The 19,830-nt window shown below is 33.6% G+C and overlaps 3 protein-coding genes across 3 annotated transcripts; 2 read left to right on the top strand and 1 right to left on the bottom strand.

Moving 5' to 3' along the window:
• The first annotated feature begins 2,691 nt into the window (after window positions 1–2,691).
• On the top strand, window positions 2,692–5,345 carry LOC126687086 (metal tolerance protein B-like). The gene is made up of 2 exons (XM_050381448.2): window positions 2,692–2,900; window positions 4,057–5,345. The coding sequence occupies exon 2, from the start codon at window positions 4,057–4,059 to the stop codon at window positions 5,320–5,322; it is 1,266 nt and encodes a 421-aa protein (XP_050237405.1). The 5' UTR covers window positions 2,692–2,900; the 3' UTR covers window positions 5,323–5,345.
• Window positions 5,346–6,136: 791 nt separating this feature from the next.
• LOC126687087 (ras-related protein Rab11C) lies at window positions 6,137–8,176 on the bottom strand. The gene is made up of 3 exons (XM_050381449.2): window positions 8,067–8,176; window positions 7,741–7,953; window positions 6,137–7,023 (listed from the first exon to the last, which is right to left on the bottom strand). The coding sequence occupies exons 2-3, from the start codon at window positions 7,903–7,905 to the stop codon at window positions 6,538–6,540; spliced, it is 651 nt and encodes a 216-aa protein (XP_050237406.1). The 5' UTR covers window positions 7,906–7,953; window positions 8,067–8,176; the 3' UTR covers window positions 6,137–6,537.
• Window positions 8,177–10,543: 2,367 nt separating this feature from the next.
• Window positions 10,544–13,500, top strand: LOC126653736 (uncharacterized). Its single transcript, XM_050347669.2, has 4 exons — window positions 10,544–10,765; window positions 11,503–11,608; window positions 13,006–13,127; window positions 13,254–13,500. Exons 1-3 carry the CDS (start codon window positions 10,654–10,656, stop codon window positions 13,082–13,084), a joined length of 297 nt encoding a protein of 98 aa, XP_050203626.1. The 5' UTR covers window positions 10,544–10,653; the 3' UTR covers window positions 13,085–13,127; window positions 13,254–13,500.
• Window positions 13,501–19,830: the final 6,330 nt, after the last annotated feature.

Genomic DNA, 19,830 nt, shown 5'->3' with positions numbered 1-19,830 from the left:
GAACAAAAATATCTTAATTTATTGAAATTGTTTTATTATAAAAAGATTATTATCATGTATAATATTATATATCTATAATTAAATATATATTAATAAAAATTATTTTTTTTATAAAAAATAAAAAAAATTAAATTATTAAAAATATAAACAATATATTAAAATTTGTAATATAAATTATATAAAAATAGTCCTCGTGGGAACGGAGATGGAGACTCATGAAATGGGAACTACATCGCCTGTCCCCTCCCCACCTCCGTGGATAGGGGTAATCTTCTCTCACCCCGTATACATAGGGGAAATTTGTTGAAATTTCTCGTTCTATTAGGGGCCGATCCCTATGAAGATCTGAGAATTTTCTCCTTATTACCATCCTTAATAAAAAGAGTATTATTGTGAATAGATAGATATATTTAACAATAAAATCTATATTTATATTTTTATAGTATACATAAAAGTACGGATGACCGATAAGCATTTTTACATTAATATTTTTAATATTATTTTAATTATTAATATTATTAATCAGTAAAGTCAATAATCACAACTCAACTCATAAGATATTTTATAATACAACAAAAGCTCTAACTTATTTCTAACTAATTTTATATATATACTATAATATAACTATAGTAAATTAACTCTCAATTAGTAGAACCGTTGATAAAAGAAAGAGACGCCGATTCATAAAATATTTTGTAATCGAATAAATTTCTAACTAATTTAATATTGATTATAATTTTAAAATATAATTATATAATTAAACAAATTTTCATCTCTAGATCTTGTCTTCTTTCATGTATTAGAAAAAATCAAATATGTAGGAGAAAGTAATAAGTTCTTTTCACGACTTCAAAAACGAGTTTAATAATTTTATTTAAGAGTAAATTATTATGAAAATTCTCGCATATGTCATATGTATATTTTAATTTTTTATGTTTGAAAATCAAATGATATATTCTTTAATTTTTTTTCGTTAATAGTTTAGTTTTTACGTCCATTTTTAGTGTTTATAATCAAAAGACTAAATAAAAAAAATTAAATTTATATTTTTAATATATCTAAATAAAAATTATATTATTACGAGATCTATTGAGTTATCCGTACTTTATATAATATTTCTCTATATGTTCGTATCTGTCATCATTTAAAGATATAGTCTTCATGTAATGTTTCTTGTGTCAGTCTTTTTATGGATCTGTGCATTATTTTATCTTGTTCTTGAATCTTGAGCGAGGTGTTTGACTCTCCACATGGAGGACTGAATTGTGCATATATTTATGTGTGGTTCTTTTATTTAGGCTGTAGTTTTTGTGCATGTGTTTGTTCCTTATTATTCTTTTGAGTTTTCTCTTGTGTCTGGACAGTGCCGTATATAGCTTTTTCCATTATTTTTTCTATACTTCTTTTTATTTTATAGGGATGTCTATTGAATTTGGGGTGTTGCCCGTTTTTTGCAAATGTCTTTTTCCTTATCGATTATGCATGATTTTGGGATGTGACCCATTTGTAAAATTATACATTTTTTTAAAGCGATTATCGCTTGAGTTTAGGACGTGGCCCGTTTGTGGCATTATGTCTTTTTCTGTAAGTTAATTTACATGAATCTTAAAATCTTTAAACAACATGATAATCACAAATAGACAATATAAAGAAGGATAAAGGAATATCTCCTTCCAATATATATAGAGGAAGAGAGGACCGAAATTCCAACTAGGATTTTTCCTAAAACTTAATCTCAACCGTCCATCAAGGTAGAGTCCTAATTGAAAAATAAGATTTCTAATTAGAGCACAATACGGGAAAGGACGGGTCAAGTAAGGACCCTTAAGTCATTTTTCTTACATATTCTTGATCAATTGTCGATTGAATTCAGAATGTGGCTGTTTGTTATATTTTTCTTTTGAGATTTTTTTCTCAATAAATTTGTTTGTTACCTTTGAGAAATGCTTCTCAGTAATATTTAGATGTCGTCTTTTAAGAAATAATTCTCAATAAATTTTGATTGTTGTCTTTCGTAGAATTTTATATTTTCTTTATCGAATGTCGCTTGTTTTTTGGACCTTGTTTTTTGTATAGTTTTCTTTTTTGTTCTTCGAGAGTCGCTTGTGAGGGCCCTTCCAATTCCAATAATATTTTGTATTTTATTTAATGAGTAATCGGAACTATGATTGGTCAACCATGTTCTTTACATTAATGTATACCTTAGTCCTTCACATTTTAAAATTTTAGGCAAAAATACTGAAAACTCTCCCACCTTTGAACTTTTTTTCAATTCCACCACCACCTAGAAGAATTCTCAATTGCACCCTATTTAGGGTTTTCAGTTTTCATCTGTACCCCAAAATAAAAAAAAATTGATAATTTAATTAATTTAATGATAAAATTATTAAAATCAACTAAATAGAGGGGTTGTATCATTATTTTTTCCATTTAAAAAAACAAATAAATTAGTATATAAAGGATTAATTTAAACTTTTTTTTAAATAAAAAGAGGTCATTTTAGTCAATTGGGGTACAGACGAAAACTGAAAACTCTAAATAGGGTGTAATTGAAAATTCTCCCACGTGGTGCTGCAATTGAAAACAAAGTCAAAGGTGGGGGGTTTTTAAGTTTTTTTGCCAAAATTTTATGACTTGACCTTTTGGTCATTCATCAAATTAAAAATTAACAAAAATGGGAACATTTTTGTTGGTCCAACCAAGCCGGCCTAACTGACCTTTTCTATGTCTCTTTCGAATGACTGGAAAGAACGTGAGAAAATATGGAAAACACAGATTACTCTCTTTAATTCCACTACTCAATCTCATTAGCATATTATATTTTTGATCTTTAAATATTCTAACAGTTCAATTCAATTCAATTCTAAGTTTTTCTCCTCTCTGCTCTGAGGTTTTGGCAGGTATAATGTAATATTATATTTCATCATCAATATTTAATATTTACAATGCTTTTTGATTATAATTCACATATTATGAATTGGGTTCATTGTGTTTTTCTCAATGATTGATCATACATGCAAATTTTCAGGTTGGAGGTGTGGAAATGATATTAAAGTTATGATTTTTATTCATTTGATTGCAATTTTTCTGGAGAAAATTAGTAATGGGTGGTGTTATTATTTAAGAATTTATGACTGTTGATTCAAATTCAAGGGTTTTAGGGTCAATTTAGAACAAGGGTATGAATAATTAGATTGATTGATCGTTTGATGTGGTTTTGAGTTCAAGAGTGTAAAAAAGAATTCAACTTTTTAGAGGTTTAATCCTGTCTTTAGCATAATCATATTTTAATTATTCGTTTTTGACTCGATATTGATTACTTGCAAAGAGTAGAATACCAATTGTTCTGTAATTGTTAATGTTCTTTGAGTATCTTGAGATCGAAACTAGTGGTATTAGTAGCATATTAGATGGTCTCGGATTGTTCGGAGAAACTGTTGGGAGAGTTCATTCGAGTGTAGAGCTGAATAAAGTGTATATAGTTTGAACAAGGCCTTTCAAATTAAGGTTTTTTTGATTGGTGGAAAATTTATAGCTGAATCAGTAGGGGGTTATGTTTAAATTTTAAAGGCTTCATTGAGTTGATAATGCTGAAAATAATAAGCTATGGCTATGAAGTTATGGTTGCTAAGCTATTATGTATACCTGAGAGTTTTGCTAGTTTTTTAATCTTATTCTTTGGATCAAAGGAATATCACTTTGATTATCAACATCAGATGTCAAGCCGGGAATGAATTTTAATTTTGTTCATGTCTCAAAAATAATGAAATTTGGTTCCTTTGATGGAAAAGATGCGATCCCTTTTTTTCAACGTATTTTATCTCCATTCCACGTTTTTTTGTTATAATATTTGTAGATACTTTTAAAAATTTATTGATCATAGAGTGCCTAACCCTGCAATTACAATGTTGATTCTTGTTTTCTCTGTGGTGGCTTTTCTACTTGTATAGATTCCATTTTTTGAGTTTTGTAGGTCACATTATTTTAAATTGTTTTATTTCACTTTATATTTATCTTGCATCATTTCTTTGAGCTAATAAGATAGATTTCTGGCAGATGGAAGATGAGGAAGCTCCGATTTTGCAATCACAGCAACGGAAGGATATTGAGATGGCTGTTGCATCTGAAGAAAAAGTTTTCCTTCCTGACACAGCGCGATTATCGTCGTGCCAGTGCATTTGTGCCTTCTCCAATCGAGTAAATGATAGTTCGGAATTGGCTGAAAGATCGAAATCATCAAAAAAACTTTTAAGTCTTATGATTGTGTATTTAATCGTCATGACAGTAGAAATCATCGGTGGCTTGAAATCCAACAGCCTTGCAATTATTACAGATGCAGCGCATTTGCTGACAGACGTTGCTGGATTTTCTGTTTCACTTTTCGCCGTTTGGGCTTCCGGTTGGCATGCAACATCCCACCAATCTTTCGGATACAGCCGCATTGAAATTCTAGGCGCCCTTCTATCGGTGCAGCTCATATGGATGATTGTCGGAGTACTACTTTACGAAGCAGTTGACAGAATTCTTCACAAAACTGTTGGGGTAAATGGAAGACTCATGTTTGGTATTGCAGCCTTCGGAGTCATCGTAAACTTAATCATGGTTATATGGCTTGGTCACGATCACTCTCACCATGCCTGTCATGATCATAGTCATAGTCATGATCATAGTCATAGTCATGATCATAGTCATAGTCATGCGCATGATCATAGTCATGCGCATGATCATAGTCATAGTCATGCGCATGATCATAGTCATAGTCATGATCATAGTCATAGTCATAGTCATAGTCATAATCATGTTCACTCCCATCATGAGGTTGTTTCTGCCGAAAATGAAGATGAAGACAGTAAGACAATATCTAGTACTCCTGAAAAGAACCGAATATTAAACATTAACATCCAGGGAGCGTATCTACATCTCGTGGTTGATTTGATTCAATCCATTGGAGCAATGATTGCCGGAGCAATTATATGGGCGAAACCGGATTGGTTAGTGGTTGATTTGATCTGCACTATTGTCTTCTCTGTTTTAGTTTTATATTCTACCGTAAGTATGCTTAGAAATGTGTTTAGCATACTAATGGAGAGCACACCTAGTGAGATTAATATTGAGAGCTTAAAGAATGGTTTAAAGTGTATAGAAGGAGTTGAAGATATTCATGATCTTCATGTCTGGGCTATTACAGTAGGAAAGGTAGTTTTATCTTGCCATGTTCAGGCTCAGCCTGGAGCTAGCTCTAGTGAAATACTAGATAGGATTAGGGATTACTGTAAAAATACGTACAGGATTCGGCATGTAACCATACAAATTGAGCAATAAATTGCATATTTGAATGATTCAAATTTTTCTTACTGAATTTTCCGTTGTCCTTCCGATGTTTGTCGTTGTGAGGAGTACATGACAATAGCAAATCAGGCGAGCTGTTTGAATTTCTGCTGGAAATGCCAAACATTTCTGGCTTCTTAAAAAGTAAATTGTGCAGCATTATCTTCCAGTTGTCTGGTTTGCAACTTTTGCATAAAGAAAATGCGGATAACTTTTTTCACTCATATACATTTTACCTATTTCTTACCAAAGTCAGTTTATTTCATTTTTATAATCAGAAAATTCCTGATATTTTAATGGGTGTAACAATAACACATTTACCGTAAATTAATGCCACAAATACAATAAAAAATATGTCACAAATAGTGTGGAAGAATTAATTTCTCGACATAAGTCAAGAGGTAGATCTTAGATTTTGTGCTACTCTACCTAGTTGTATGAAACTAGCATGCATCCTGGCTTCCGAGACTCTTTCATAGAATTCCAACGATTGCTCCCACTCCTCCAAAACTCACAAGAACGGAGTTGGTGCTCCCACATCCATAGCATTAGCAGATGATTTATAATTCAAATTACTCCATAGAATAACACTTGTATATATTGAGCTAGTAATGATACCTTGTAAAAGTAACAACGTTAGGGATTTTCTGATAACGAAATGATACAAAAAAGACATCGACAGGAAATAGATAAAATCTAAGAAAACAATCACAAACACAGTTTTCTTTCTCATGATGAAGAAAACATAAGAATACATAATTTATAGAAAAGATTGGCCTACCTGATAAACAAATACATGAAAAAAACATATCCAAAGGGTAAATAGCTTGTATTACAAGTTAGGAAATAGCTCAACAAACAAAACCAAGAAACAAGTACTAAAAAGCTGCCCCTTCTATTCCTCTCTGTCCCCACTATTTCTCCCAGTTGAGATAATATAATCTCACTCTACACTCTGCTATCAGTCAATTCCACCTTTATAAAGTAACATACAAGAAATAAAACACAACAAGAGACCCAATTATCATCAGACTCTAACAGTACACTTTTTCTCTTCTCTTCCAATTTCACAAACTCAATTCAAGTAATAAGATGAGTAATCTACATGTCTCCCTCTCTCGGCCAAAAATCGGAAAAAAAATTAAGTAAAAAAATAGAGACCGCATTGCTATGCAAGCAGTGCTTTTTTTTTTCTCCTGAGATATGACCTTAAGTAGAGCAGCAGCCTCGTTTCGTATTCCCGGAGGAGTCGGCAACGTTAATAGTGGTTCCTTGACCGGGAAGAGTAGAATTGCCGGCAGCTTCCTGTGCTGCTAATGCCTTTTTGCTTATGATATGGTAAATCTCTGTCAATATAGTTTGGAATGCCTTTTCGACATTGGTTGCTTCTAAAGCTGATGTCTCGAGAAATGAGAGACTTTCTCTCTCGGCCAAAGAATGGCCATCTTCCTCTGCAACAGCCCTTAGATGATTCAAGTCTGACTTATTCCCAGCCATCATGATGACAATATTGGAGTCTGCATGGTCCCTCAATTCACGAAGCCACCTTTGAACGTTATCAAAAGTTTGCCTCTTGGTTATGTCGTAGACAAGAAGTGCACCAACAGCACCTCTGTAATATGCACTAGTGATAGCTCGGTATCGCTCCTGACCTGCGGTATCCCAAATCTGTGCCTTTACTGTCTTGCCATCAACCTATAGCAGAACAATAAGACAGAACGAATTTTAACTACAGTGAAAGCATAATCCATTGATAATTAGTGAAATAACCACAAATGTATTCTGGTTTGCACAAATCTGCACAGCATAGATAATACCATAAAACCTTCGTGGGCACAATGTGTAAAGCACGCATACTAAAATTTATTGAGGCATCTTGTATTAAGAGAATGATACACAATATGCTACTAAAGACTATACTACAGAACTAATGTCGTTAATTAATCCCGTAAATTGCTGAAAAGTGATATCATTTCAGAAAGTTCCAAATTTGACTCATCAAAGCACCAAAATAAAGCTCGCAATGCACTAAACTTCCTATGACGATGCTACCAATTCAGCAAACAAATTAGTCATACAAGACAAGATCATCCTAAAGATCCAACTCCTACATAGATCAAACTAAAACAGAAAAGTCAACAATATTTTCGTAACAAACAATCCTTTTCCAAAAACTTTCCTACAATTCAACAATATTTTTATTAAAAACAAGTCTTTCCTACAACTAGATTACATCCAGAACTTGCAGCCCTGATAACGAATTCGGCACCAATTTACCAATCAAACGACAAAATTATTGCTAAGAAACAAGCCAATTCAATTTTTTGCAGACGACCTCTAAATATCCTAACAATTAACAATATCACACAACGAGCTAATATCAAATCGCGAAAAATACAAATTAAAATCGACCTGGAGCGTCCGGGTAGCGAATTCGACGCCGATGGTAGACTTAGATTCCAAGCAAAACTCATTACGAGTAAACCTAGAAAGAATGTTAGATTTCCCCACTCCTGAATCTCCAATCAACACGATCTTAAACAAATAATCATACTCATGATCTACTCTATGCGCCATTTCTTATCTTATTAATAACCTAATTCTTCAGATCTTCCCCTGTATAACCTATAGATCCAAACAAAAACACAATTAACACAAATTAACACAGATTGATTATCAATTACAGATCTAAGATAAACAATTATAGAAAATGAAAAGGACTAAATTGAACAAATTACCTTTGCGGAGATGGAAAATCGAAATAAAAATTAAATTTGGGGAAATTTAAGGAGGAAGATGAAATGATGGGAGAAGAAAAAGGGGGGTTTCAAAATTGAAACGGGTCAATTAATAATGTGTATATATACACGTGGTGGGTTGAATATTTGGCGATGAAACGGTGTCGTTTGAGATGGAGGGTGGTGACAAAAAGCTTGAGATGGCAACTGACAGTAGCAGGCTGGCAGGTGGGTGACAGTGAAGGATGTTTTACTAATTGTTTATTGTTAGTCGTTATTTTACACGCCCCTAATTTATAGGTATTCATTTTTATTTTTTTAATTAAATTTTAGAGGTAAAAATTAAAATACAAATTATCGAGAAAAAAATAAAAATGCATTGCTGAGCATTTCAGCTAGATTGACATTGTCTTTAGCGCATTGATATCATTTTTCTCTATTGATAATAAAATTGAACTCACAATAGGATTATTAGTATATAATTTAATCTCATTCGTGAAATAAAGAAAATCTATTGATAAAAATAATAAAAATAGCTTTAAAATTTTCACACACAAAATAGGTAGGTAAGAATTACGCATAATTGTATAATTAGCTCGGCGAGATGATTCATCTCGATAAATTTATGGCATTTCAAAAGATTATAATTTAAAAAATTATAAATAGTTCAACAAAATGGCTGAAGGATATAGTTCGAGACAATGAAATAGCAAACCATAATACAATATGACATAAAAATTAAATGGACTCTATGATAGAATGTGTGAATAGATCAATTTATTTATGTTAAATATATATAATCTATTATTTTTAATTGTAGTTTCTGAAAAAGATTATTTTAATTGTATTAGATAAATTATTAAGCAAATGATTTTGATATGTAGAACATCTAGCTTTACGGTATTGGGATTCATGGTTGTCATATGTGGACAATTATTTTAGTAATGGTTGGTGAGACCATTATTAACCACTCATTTTTAATTATCTATCAAAATGGCATGGCACCACCACTACCTATTGGACCAACACATTTTAGACTTCATTATTAAAAGATTCCATTTTACTTTTCCATTATGATAAAAGATTTTATATGCTACTACATCATTTGTAAGCAGAACAAATTATATAATACATCATCAAATGTATTAAAAATTGATTAGTTAAATTATATGACTGACAACATATTATATTATAATGTGGTTAATTTTGTTCAGAAATGATGTGATAGAACATGTAACTCCTTAATTAATTAATTAATTTAATTGGGGAATTTATTTTTCATGGAAGGCTTATAACATGGTTTATTTTCCATTGATTTAGGTGTTTGCTTAAGGTTGATAGTATTAAATATAAAATGCTCAAGATTCATAGATATTTAATTGGAAAGAATAATGAGTCTATTTATATTTTTCTGGACCACTTATCATGTTCATAATTATGGAAAGTTCTTGATTACTTTCATTTATTGCTAATAGAAATATGTATGAAGCTAATTAAATAGTAGTAGTAGTAGTAAGAAAATGATTGTCACAATTATATCTAGATGTTTGTCCACTATACTATCTTTTAGATGTCCTAAAATAATTGTCACAATTATATTATATATACATATTTTTCTATTTTACCTTTAATATTAGGTTTATCCCCTTAAAAACCCCTCACCTTTTACCCCCAATTCGTTTGCATCCTCACGTTGCAAAACCACCAAATATACCCAAATTACGACCTTTCACTTTCAATTGCACCCTCAAGCATTAAATTGATCTCTTTTCACTTGAAAAAATGGGTTTATTTTTGTTTTAAATAAAATATTAAGTCCTATTTTAAAATATATGCTAAAATTTAAAGTATTGATTTGAACATTTTTCAAGTGAAAAGAGGTAAATTTAATGCTTGAGGGTACAATTGAAAGTGAAAGGTCGTAATTTGGATATATTTGGTGGTTTTACAACGTGAGGGTGCAAACGAATTGGGGGGTAAAAGGTGGGGGGATTTTAAGGGGATAAGCCTTAATATTAATAAATATTATTTTTATATTTGTGTTGGTATTTAATATTATTATTATTGTATTGACTATTTTTTTTTCAATATAGTAATTCTCAAGAGCCAAAAAAAAGTATAAAAGAAAAAATTGTTAGTATTTAATATTTTTTTAATATGTGTGAAAATAAAAAGTGGACAAACAAAATGGGACGGAGGGAGTATAACTTTAACTTACTAAAATTGAATTATAAAATTAATATTAAAATATGTGATTGAATAATTTTGTCTTTAATTAATCTGAAAATAAAAAATATTTTCCTTAATTGATCAAAATAACTGAAAGTGGGTATTTAATCCAGATTCACAAGTTGAAGGACCGGATTGACACTTTACTCAAAAGTTTAATGGGCAAATTGATAATACGGAATTCTACAATCCAGGGCAAGGAAAACAGAAACCAGAGAACCAAACAGAAAGCTCCAAAAATAGCGCGTAAAAGTCACAGACACCAAACCATAATAAACCGCAAACGAACGAAATAAAAACAGTGTCCGTGTTGTGCTAGATTGAGTGAATCAGAAGCAAAAATCAAAGCCGATTCGAAATGAAAAAAGAAGACACAGTCAAATTAATCAGCGCCGAGGGTTTCGAATTCGTAATTGACAAAGAAGCCGCCATGGTTTCCCAAACTATTCGCAACATGCTCACTTCTCCAGGTCTATCACACTTTACAAAATCTCTTTTGACTAATTGCTTCGATTTGCAGTTTCATAGACTCAATTTGGGAATCTGAGAGTTTAATTTTGTTGGGTTTTGTTTTAATTTTTGTTTCGTGTTGTTTTGATTCAGTTATTGATCGTTTGGTTTAAAATGTGGTAAATTTGTTTTGGATTTAGAGAAATTTGGGATTTTTATTTTGAGGTTTAAAGGTTTTGACTTTTGAGTAATTGTAAGTTTTTGCTTGCTACTTAATTACTTGGACTTAATTGCTTAAAAAATCACGAAGATTAGCTTGTTTAATTTTAGCAGGAACTTTCAATTTCGGCAATGTGGACACCAACTTTTAAATTCTTGCAATTTGAAACATTCACAAATTTTCGTTAAAAAATGATGATGTGGACACCGGAACATCAATTATTTATTCCGGTGTCCACATTGGCTTTTTGTTGACGGAAAATTGTTCGGTATTTCAAATTGCAAAAAATAAATAAATGATAATTCGTGTGTTAAACTGCCGAAATTGAAAATTTGTTTTAAAATTGCAAAACTTAAAGTTCATGATTTTTAAAGCAATTAAACCTTTTTTAAATGTTACTTGTTTAGTTTGGTTCAGTTAATTGCTCGGTCTTGAATGCAACTTATTTAGAACTCGGAGAATTTTTTTTTTGCTGGTGTTGGTTGATTAAAGATTTATGCTTTGTGTACTTAATTGGTGTATTTTTTGTTGTGGTAGGGAGTTTTGCTGAGACGCAGCACGGGGAAGTGACATTTCCGGAGATAAGCACCACGATACTCGAAAAGATATGCCAGTATTTCTACTGGTCCCTTCAGTATGCCAAGTTCAGTTGCTTTACCTTTTATTCTGCTGTTGTTGTGTTAATATTTATTCAATTTGAACTAAGCTGCATCAAAAGTCTTGTTTTTGTCATTTTTGTTGCCTGACTTTTGTGTTTTGGGAACAAAAACATTCATTTGGTTTGAGAAATTTAGTGTTATTGAGATTACGTTTTTTAAGTTAGTGTTGATTGAATGCGGGTTTCAAAAATTTATGATACCCTTAGTATGGTTGTGGTTTTTGGAAACAATGGAAAATTTAGTTAATCTGTCCCTGTATGCTAATGAGTCCCGTCTTTATTTTGGGGAATCACCTTATTTGGTTTTACGAACTAATACATTTCTACTGTTGATTTTATTCTAGTTTCTGGTGGAATTTTTCTTTCTACGTTGTTTTCTCTCTCTCCCATACTGTTTTTATTGGTAGGAGAATTAAGATGTGGAATTATCTTTAGTTCCATTTAGGATTTTGAGTCAGAAAATGGGTTTAGAAGGGATGCGTGTGCATATCTACACTTGTTTTGTCTAATAAATTGGTTTTATGACGACAAAATATTATATTTTTTCAATCACAAGATCACTTGAAATACAAATGCAACCAGTTTTTTACGGTAACATTGATCAGGGAATTGAATGCTTCATTATTAATCATGAATGTTTGTTGTTTTGTTTATAGTCCCATGTCTTCTAATTTGCACAATTAGAACTTCTTGAGCTTATTTTGCTTCTTTTGATCCTAGTGACTCTTGCTGATCCGCATGTATCTGTTACTAAATAATCTATACTTTTTTTTTCTAATTAATATTTTATATTTCATTTTCGTTTTGTTTTATTCTCATGTCTTTCAGTCTGCAGAATATCATGCACTTAGTTTGCTCCTTTAGACTCCCAAGTCTGTGCATCAGTCTTCTTCCTATCCTAGTTTTGAAGACTTAATTAGCTAATATGTAAACCTTATCTTTACCTTAGTTTTGCTTATCTTCCGTTTTTCTTTATAGAGTTCCCTTCCTCCATATATATGTGACATTTTGCATGCTTCAACTTGTCAGCCATCCTCATCTCTCTGCAGCCGTTAATGTATTTCACTGCACATAGCAATTTCAGTATTGTTACGGAATGGTGTTGTTGGTAGCAAGTCAACAGTGAAATTGTCCTTTAGAATGGAAACACTTGGTTTATTTTACCAATCTCTTTCAAAGATAATGTTTGGGTTTTCTTGTTAGTTACGTGAGTTGCATTAGGGATGAGCAATTGAGATATTTGCTGCTATTTTTCCCTCAATTTTTATTCAGAATCTGTTATCCGTATCTACATGTTCCTAAGGTTGCCTCGTTTTGATTATCTTTGTTAACTCGTCAAGATTGTAGCCTCATATCATCTCAATATTGTATGTTTCCTTCAGGGGAAAGGAGACGGAATTCCCAATTGAACCTGAGCTAACGCTGGAGCTGATGATGGCTGCTAACTATCTCCATACTTGACCAAATTAATTGACTCGCTTCTTCAGTGACGTGTCTTAACTCTGTAAGCCAATTCTAAGTACAATTCCTAAATGCAAAATATATATCTTATTTCTCTGTTGAATTTCCATGTTTAAAATTTCTGTTTGTTTGAGTTTTATCGTAAAATGCTCGTTTTCCTTTCATTTAGGGAAATAAAGATGACACAGTTGCCACAGAGAAGTTGTAGATCATAGGTCTATACTTGCGCTACGGATTGGAATTTGGAATCTGAGAATAGCATTTCAAGGTGGTATATTTGTCAACATGTAATGTCATTACTTGATCCTGAACTTCTCTCTGATTTTGTAACAAGTTGAATAGCATCACTTTTCTGTTATAAACTGATTAATTGTTAATGCTAACATGACTTCTTAGAGTTGCTTATTCTGATAGAAGATTTGTGTATGCTGTGCACCCTCTTTCGTGTTAATTGTAAATATTTCCGAAAACATAAACGATATTTGAAAATATACAATTCGAGAAGTTTGCTGGCTGATAGAAGAAATACTAACAAATATAGAAATATTAACTTTTTGTTTAGCTTAATTGTACTGGAGTGTCAAAGCGGGTTACCGGGTCTTGTCCGTGTTATGCCGATCTACTATGGGGGCACATTTAGGGCTAACCTGAACACGACATAAAAAAATAAACGGGTTATGCATGTCAATTATTATAACTCGTTTAATCTAGTGACCGATAATGGATTTAACCAATTTGTTGCAAATGAGTTGAATATAAATGGATTGCGTTTATGAATTATATCAACATGATACGAACACGAAAATATGCTAAGGTTGACATGATACGGTATAAAGCGTTTTAAGTCGCATTATAAACGGGTTAAATAAGTTTGCATGTCAATTCAAACACAACCATTTTAAGCTGTGCCTAAAGGGTTGATCCGTTTATGATTCAATTTTGACTTCAACATGTTAACCGTCAACAATACCTCGTTATGTTTCCATGTTAACGACTTTCTCTAGTAGCAAAGTTACATGGTTGTAAGAAAAATTGATTTATGAGACTAGATATCAAATTAAATTGAAAACATATCAAATAATTAATAAAAATCCTACTGAACATCTGCAAATTAGAGCAACAAAATTGCAAGTTCTTTTCTTCATCCTCTCTATAAATCCTATGCTTTTCTTGCCATAAAATCATCATAAGTCGCAGCCAAATTCCGCGACCCGCATTCACCAACAAAGGACTTCAAATACCCTTTCCAAACAAGGGCATCAAATCCGATCATCATTTCAGTTCCTTTAGAACCCGAAACTCGAACAGACGCAGAAGCTTTCAATTCTCGATCCTCCTCATCGTCTGACACTTCAACAATCTCACATATTGCTACTTTCTCCTCCTTTTTACCATTGATTACACCATCAAACACTGTCTTTAGATCACACTGACCGGACCCGACTAACGAATCGAGGAAAAACTTCCGTACTCGATAAATCTCGAACTTAAGAGTCGAATTACGGTTTCCTTCTGTCATAAAATTTTCTGAAACCGAGAAGATAAATTTATCCGAAGATGAGAAAAAACATGAATTCTCTTTACATAATTCATCAATAGTACTAGTAACGTTAATAACTTTGCTCTTTAGCTTTCTGTTCGGGTCTATCCATAATTTGGCGTAAATCTTAGTATCTTTTTCGTATTTGAAGTCTGTACATCGTAATGCGATCTCAAGAACTTGTGATTGTTCGTTGAAATTACTAGAATAAAAAGAAGACGACATGATCAAGCAAAAAGACTGTAATTGTGAGAGTAAAAGTATGATTTCGAATTTGAAGTTTATATATAATCCAACCTTTATATGATAAATTAGGCTAGAAATTAAAGCAAAATATAAGTAGTATACTAAAGTGTTATAGTCTTATACGTATTAGGAGTATATCTGAAGCTATCTAATTAGACACTAACTCATATATTAATGACTAAAAAAAATCCGAACTTTTGTATTTTTTTTTGTTTTGAATAGATTAATTTGAAGATTTTTTTTTTCAATTCTAGTAAAGTCTTACTAATTTAATAATTAAATAAGATTTTGCTCGACAAACATAAAAAAAAAAGATAATCATTCAATAACTGTTAATTCTCATGTGAGAAAAATCATGTTCATTTTTTTTATGAATAAACTTAGCTACAATTTATCTTTGGACTTTATATTTAATTTTCAAGCAAGATCATAAAAAAAGATGATCATTATCTTTTGACTTTACATTTAATTTTATTTTATTCAATAATGATCTCGCTCAACCTATTTTAGTTCAAATGGCTTCAATAATGATCTTGTTTGATAAACATTAACAAAAAATGAGATAAATACATAAATTGTTCTATAAGAAACAAAAAAGTTTATATATATTTTTAAACAGAGATAAATTCATATTAAAAAAACAGATCAAAGTACAAATATGAAAGCCATATAACAACAAGCAAATATATGGTCTTTCAAATACTCTAATCTAATAAGAAAGAAACAATAAAAAATACAAGTAAAAGATAATAATCGGAAAAGAAAAATTAAGAACCAAATTCCACTAAGGTGACGCAACGAAGAACAAAATCCCGTTGGAGCGGCATTTTAACTTGATTCTCGATCGACTATGCCGTTAAACGGCTTGATCCTTTAAAACTTCAAATCTTGTGAACATATTCTTCATCATGTATGCAGGTTTATTATATTTATCCTAGAAATTAATAGTTTACTAATTAATTAATTATAATCTGAATTGAAGAGAATATTAAAATAAAGTAAATCTATCAATTATTATTTGTTGATTTATTTTTATTTATTGTTTAATTGCATTAAATATTTTCTTTTAATTTAACTTCTTGTTAATTTTTTTATTTTTAGAATAATTTCTCTAAAAAGCGTTATCCTATAACTTTCCATTTAAAATAAAACAAATTAACAATTACTTATAATGATCAGAATATTTTACTTGCTTAACAATTCATGAATGTACCCAATGAATTGAAGATATTGCTAATGCTACCTATAACTAAGTTCAAAACCCTAATTCATTTCCTAGCATCACTCAATATGGAAGTTGTAGTTGATTTTTTTTTTGTCGAAAGATACGATTTCATTAAGAAAGATCGACTACAAGAGTCTCGCCTCTAGCCACAACATTTGGGCTAGAGAATTACAGCAAAAGGACACATCTCTAAGGGATTTTTTGGCAATCGAGTGCGCCACCCAATTTCCGGACCGCCGGATAAAACTAAAGGATACATCACTAAAAAAACTACTAAGAGAACGACAATCTTGTAGAATAACATCATAAACGGAATTAGAAATAGTTCCATCCCTCATGGCTTCAATGATAGCTTTTGCGTCCCCTTCAAAAATGACCACACGGATTCGTTCCCGGATTGCGAACAGGATAGCTTCTCGAAGGGCCAAGGCCTCCACCAAAGCTGGCGAGGCGACATGACTGAAAAGTCGAGCATAAGATGCAGTAGGCTTCCCCCTATTATTTCTGATTACACATGCTCCAGATCCAGTGTGGGAGGCCTTATGGAAAGCTCCATCGAAATTGATCTTCATTACGTTAACTGGAGGGGGATGCCAGCGAGGATGGAGGTTTACTGGATTGTGCCTTGGAGTCACTACTGTCAGAGCTGCAATGCTCTCTTTAAACAAGAATTCCGCCGTTTGTATAGTATCACTGGGACATCCCTTATCCTCCTTGAAGATCATAGCATTTCTACTAAGCCACAAGGCCCAGGCAACCCACGCAGTCCTTTCAAGCACATGAGAACCTGCATTTTCATTGGACTCCTTTAGTAGCAAACGGTTCCATAGCTCGCTGAAAGAAGCAACATCCATCACCCTTATTAATTTGTTGATAGGGGTCCCCATCCAGACCACTTCTGCAAAAGGACAGCGAAGGAGGAGATGATCAATGGACTCTTCCTCGCAACATCTCGGACAAAACCCTGACGCCGAACGAATCCTCTTCTGGATGTTACCATTTACTGCTAATCCATTGTTAAAGACTCTCCAAAGAAAGCATTTAATGTTTGGCGGGATCCTCATTTTCCACAACACTTTCCACAGCATTGTTGTTCGCTCCGGCTGACGATTCAAAACAGAAGTCGATACAATAGGGCCCTCGAAGGCCAAGTGATAAGCAGATTTGACTGAAAAAATCCCAGAATTGGTAAAGGTCCAAATTATTCTATCCCTCGCCCTAGTGATGCTAATTGGCATTGCTAAAATAGCTTCGGAGTCTGCAGTGTTGAAGATTGACTTTACCAAGTCTTCTTTCCAAACTCCTCTACTCCTGTCAATCAAATCTGCAACCTTGGAAATTCCATCAGGGATCGACGTAGTTGGGCTGACAGTGAAGGGTGCCGTGTGAGGAAGCCAAGGGTCGTTTTGCACTGAAATTTGTTCTCCGGATCTAACTTGCCAGCGGAGCCCTTTCGAGAGCAAAGGTTTTCCCCTGAGAATGCTTTGCCATGCCCACGAGCTGGTTGAGCGTCTTCCTGCTTCCATGAAAGAACCATTAGGGTAATATTTTCCTTTGAAAACCCTTGAGATCAAAGCATTTGGTTCATTGATAAAACGCCACCCTTGTTTAGCTAGAAGAGCTAGGTTGAAGTGTTCAAGATCCCGGAATCCCAAACCCCCAACATCCTTGGAAGCACACATTCGTTTCCACGATACCCAGTGCAACCGACGTTCTTTACCCCGCTGGCCCCACCAAAAATTGGAAATAATAGAATTTATTTCGCGGTGAAGAGATTTCGGGAGCATGAAGCAAGACATTGTGTATACCGGGACTGCAGTGGCAATGCTTTTTATGAGGACCTCACGCCCACCATTTGAGAGAAGGTTTCCCTGCCACCCTTCTACTTTCAGCCGAACCTTCTGACTAATTTCTCTGAAAGTCTCCATCTTGGATTTATTAACCAATGCCGGTAAGCCTAGATATTTATCTTGGCCTCCTGCATTTCGTACTTGAAGCAGCAAACCAAGGTGTTGTCGAAGAGGCAGTGGAACATTGCGACCGAAGAAAATAGAAGATTTACTCCTATTAATCAATTGACCCGAGGCCTCACAGTAAAGGGCTAAGAGATCGGAGACGGTGTTTGCTTGTTCCGTAGTAGCTTGGAAAAAGAGGAGCGAATCGTCCGCAAAAAGCAAATGTGACACTTGAGGGCTGTTTCTTGCGATTTTAATTCCTCCAATCAGATTATGTCCTTCGGCTTGGGAAAGCAATGAAGACAGGCATTCTGCGCAAAGCAAGAAGAGAAATGGCGAGAGCGGATCTCCTTGTCGAAGGCCACGCGAAGGTTTAAAGAACCCGTGAGAAGACCCGTTCAGATTAACCGAATACGACACGGATGAGATGCAGACCATAATCCATTTAATCCATTTGTGGTGAAAACCCATTTTGCGCATAACCCGTTTCACAAAATTCCATTCTATACGCTCATATGCCTTATTCATATCAAGTTTTAAAGCCAATTCGAAATGCGAATTGCTCCTCTTTGTTTTCAGATAATGAGTTAATTCGTGAGCCAAAAGGATGTTGTCAGATATATTACGACCCTTAACGAAAGCACTCTGTTGTTCACTGATTAAGCTTGACATATGGGGCTGCAATCTATTCGTTAGAATACGAGAAATAATCTTGTAAAAGACCGGGCACAAACTAATTGGTCGGAGGTCAGACATCGATTTTGGGTTGCTCACTTTCGGAATAAGTGTAATGGTTGTATGATTCAAACCTGTGGGAAGGGAGGTTCCGTCAAAAAAGGCTTTAACTGCCGCACAAACGTCCACCTTAACCGTATCCCAATTGCTTTGAAAAAATAAACCTGTCATGCCATCTTGTCCGGGAGCTTTGTTTGGCTGGATGTCGAAGGTTGCTTTTCGGATTTCTGCTTCTGTGATAACTCGGGTCAGACTCTGATTGATATTCCTTGTGACTTTGCATTGCACTGAGCTTGTGGCTTCTGTCATCCGCGTTGGATTAGATGATGTATAGATGTCTTTAAAGTAATCCACTGCAATGTCTATAATCTGAGCTGGAGAGTTACGAAGAACCCCATGCTTGTCATTAAGCTGGCAAATGTTATTCCTCCTCCTCCGGGCGACCACTTTGGAGTGAAAGTACTTTGTGTTCCTATCGCCGCTTTGAATCCAACTAACCCTAGATTTTTGATGCCAATATTCCTCTTCTCGAATAACCTCCGTTGTCATTTCCTGCTCTAGGGCTTTAATTTCAGCTGCGTTTTGATCATACCCACTGATGTGTAGAGAGGCTATCTGCTCATGTATTTGTTTGAGTCGTAGCCGTGCATTTGAAGTTTTCGATCTAGTCCAAGAGAAGAGCTGGTTTCGACAGTTCTTAATCTTCCTGAGCACCACGAATAGAGGATTACTATTAGAAGTGCTGGTATTGCTGCTGTCATTGTTCCCCCATGCTGAATCGGTAATCAGTTTAGCTTCTTGGTTCTTGCCCCACCTTTGATCATAATGAAATTTCCCTTTACTTCGGATGGTTGATGGAGAAGTGTCGAGAAACAAAGGGCGGTGGTCAGACCCTAGTTCGTCAAGGTGGGTAACAAAGCTGTTGGGGAAGGCTCTCACCCAATCCATATTGGCCACACAACGATCTAAACGCATTTGGATATTAGAAGAGCCACCCCTCCTATTGTTCCAAGTGTAGGAGCACCCCGAAAAACCTAGGTCCTTA

This window comes from Mercurialis annua, linkage group LG6 (genome assembly GCF_937616625.2).
Source record: "Mercurialis annua linkage group LG6, ddMerAnnu1.2, whole genome shotgun sequence".
NCBI lineage: Eukaryota > Viridiplantae > Streptophyta > Magnoliopsida > Malpighiales > Euphorbiaceae > Mercurialis > Mercurialis annua.
The sequence above is the reverse complement of the archived record's forward strand: the minus strand, read 5'-3'. Positions and strand labels throughout refer to the sequence as shown.

Coding starts and splice junctions, on each gene's coding strand:
- LOC126687086 (XM_050381448.2), top strand. CDS start 4,057: ATGGAAGATGAGGAAGCTCCGATTTTGCAATCACAGCAACGGAAGGAT.
- LOC126687087 (XM_050381449.2), bottom strand. CDS start 7,905: ATGGCGCATAGAGTAGATCATGAGTATGATTATTTGTTTAAGATCGTG. Junction 7,024..7,740: donor TCGCTACCCGGACGCTCCAG/GTCGATTTTAAT, acceptor GTTCTGCTATAG/GTTGATGGCAAGACAGTAAA.
- LOC126653736 (XM_050347669.2), top strand. CDS start 10,654: ATGAAAAAAGAAGACACAGTCAAATTAATCAGCGCCGAGGGTTTCGAA. Junction 10,766..11,502: donor CAACATGCTCACTTCTCCAG/GTCTATCACACT, acceptor TTGTTGTGGTAG/GGAGTTTTGCTGAGACGCAG. Junction 11,609..13,005: donor TGGTCCCTTCAGTATGCCAA/GTTCAGTTGCTT, acceptor TGTTTCCTTCAG/GGGAAAGGAGACGGAATTCC.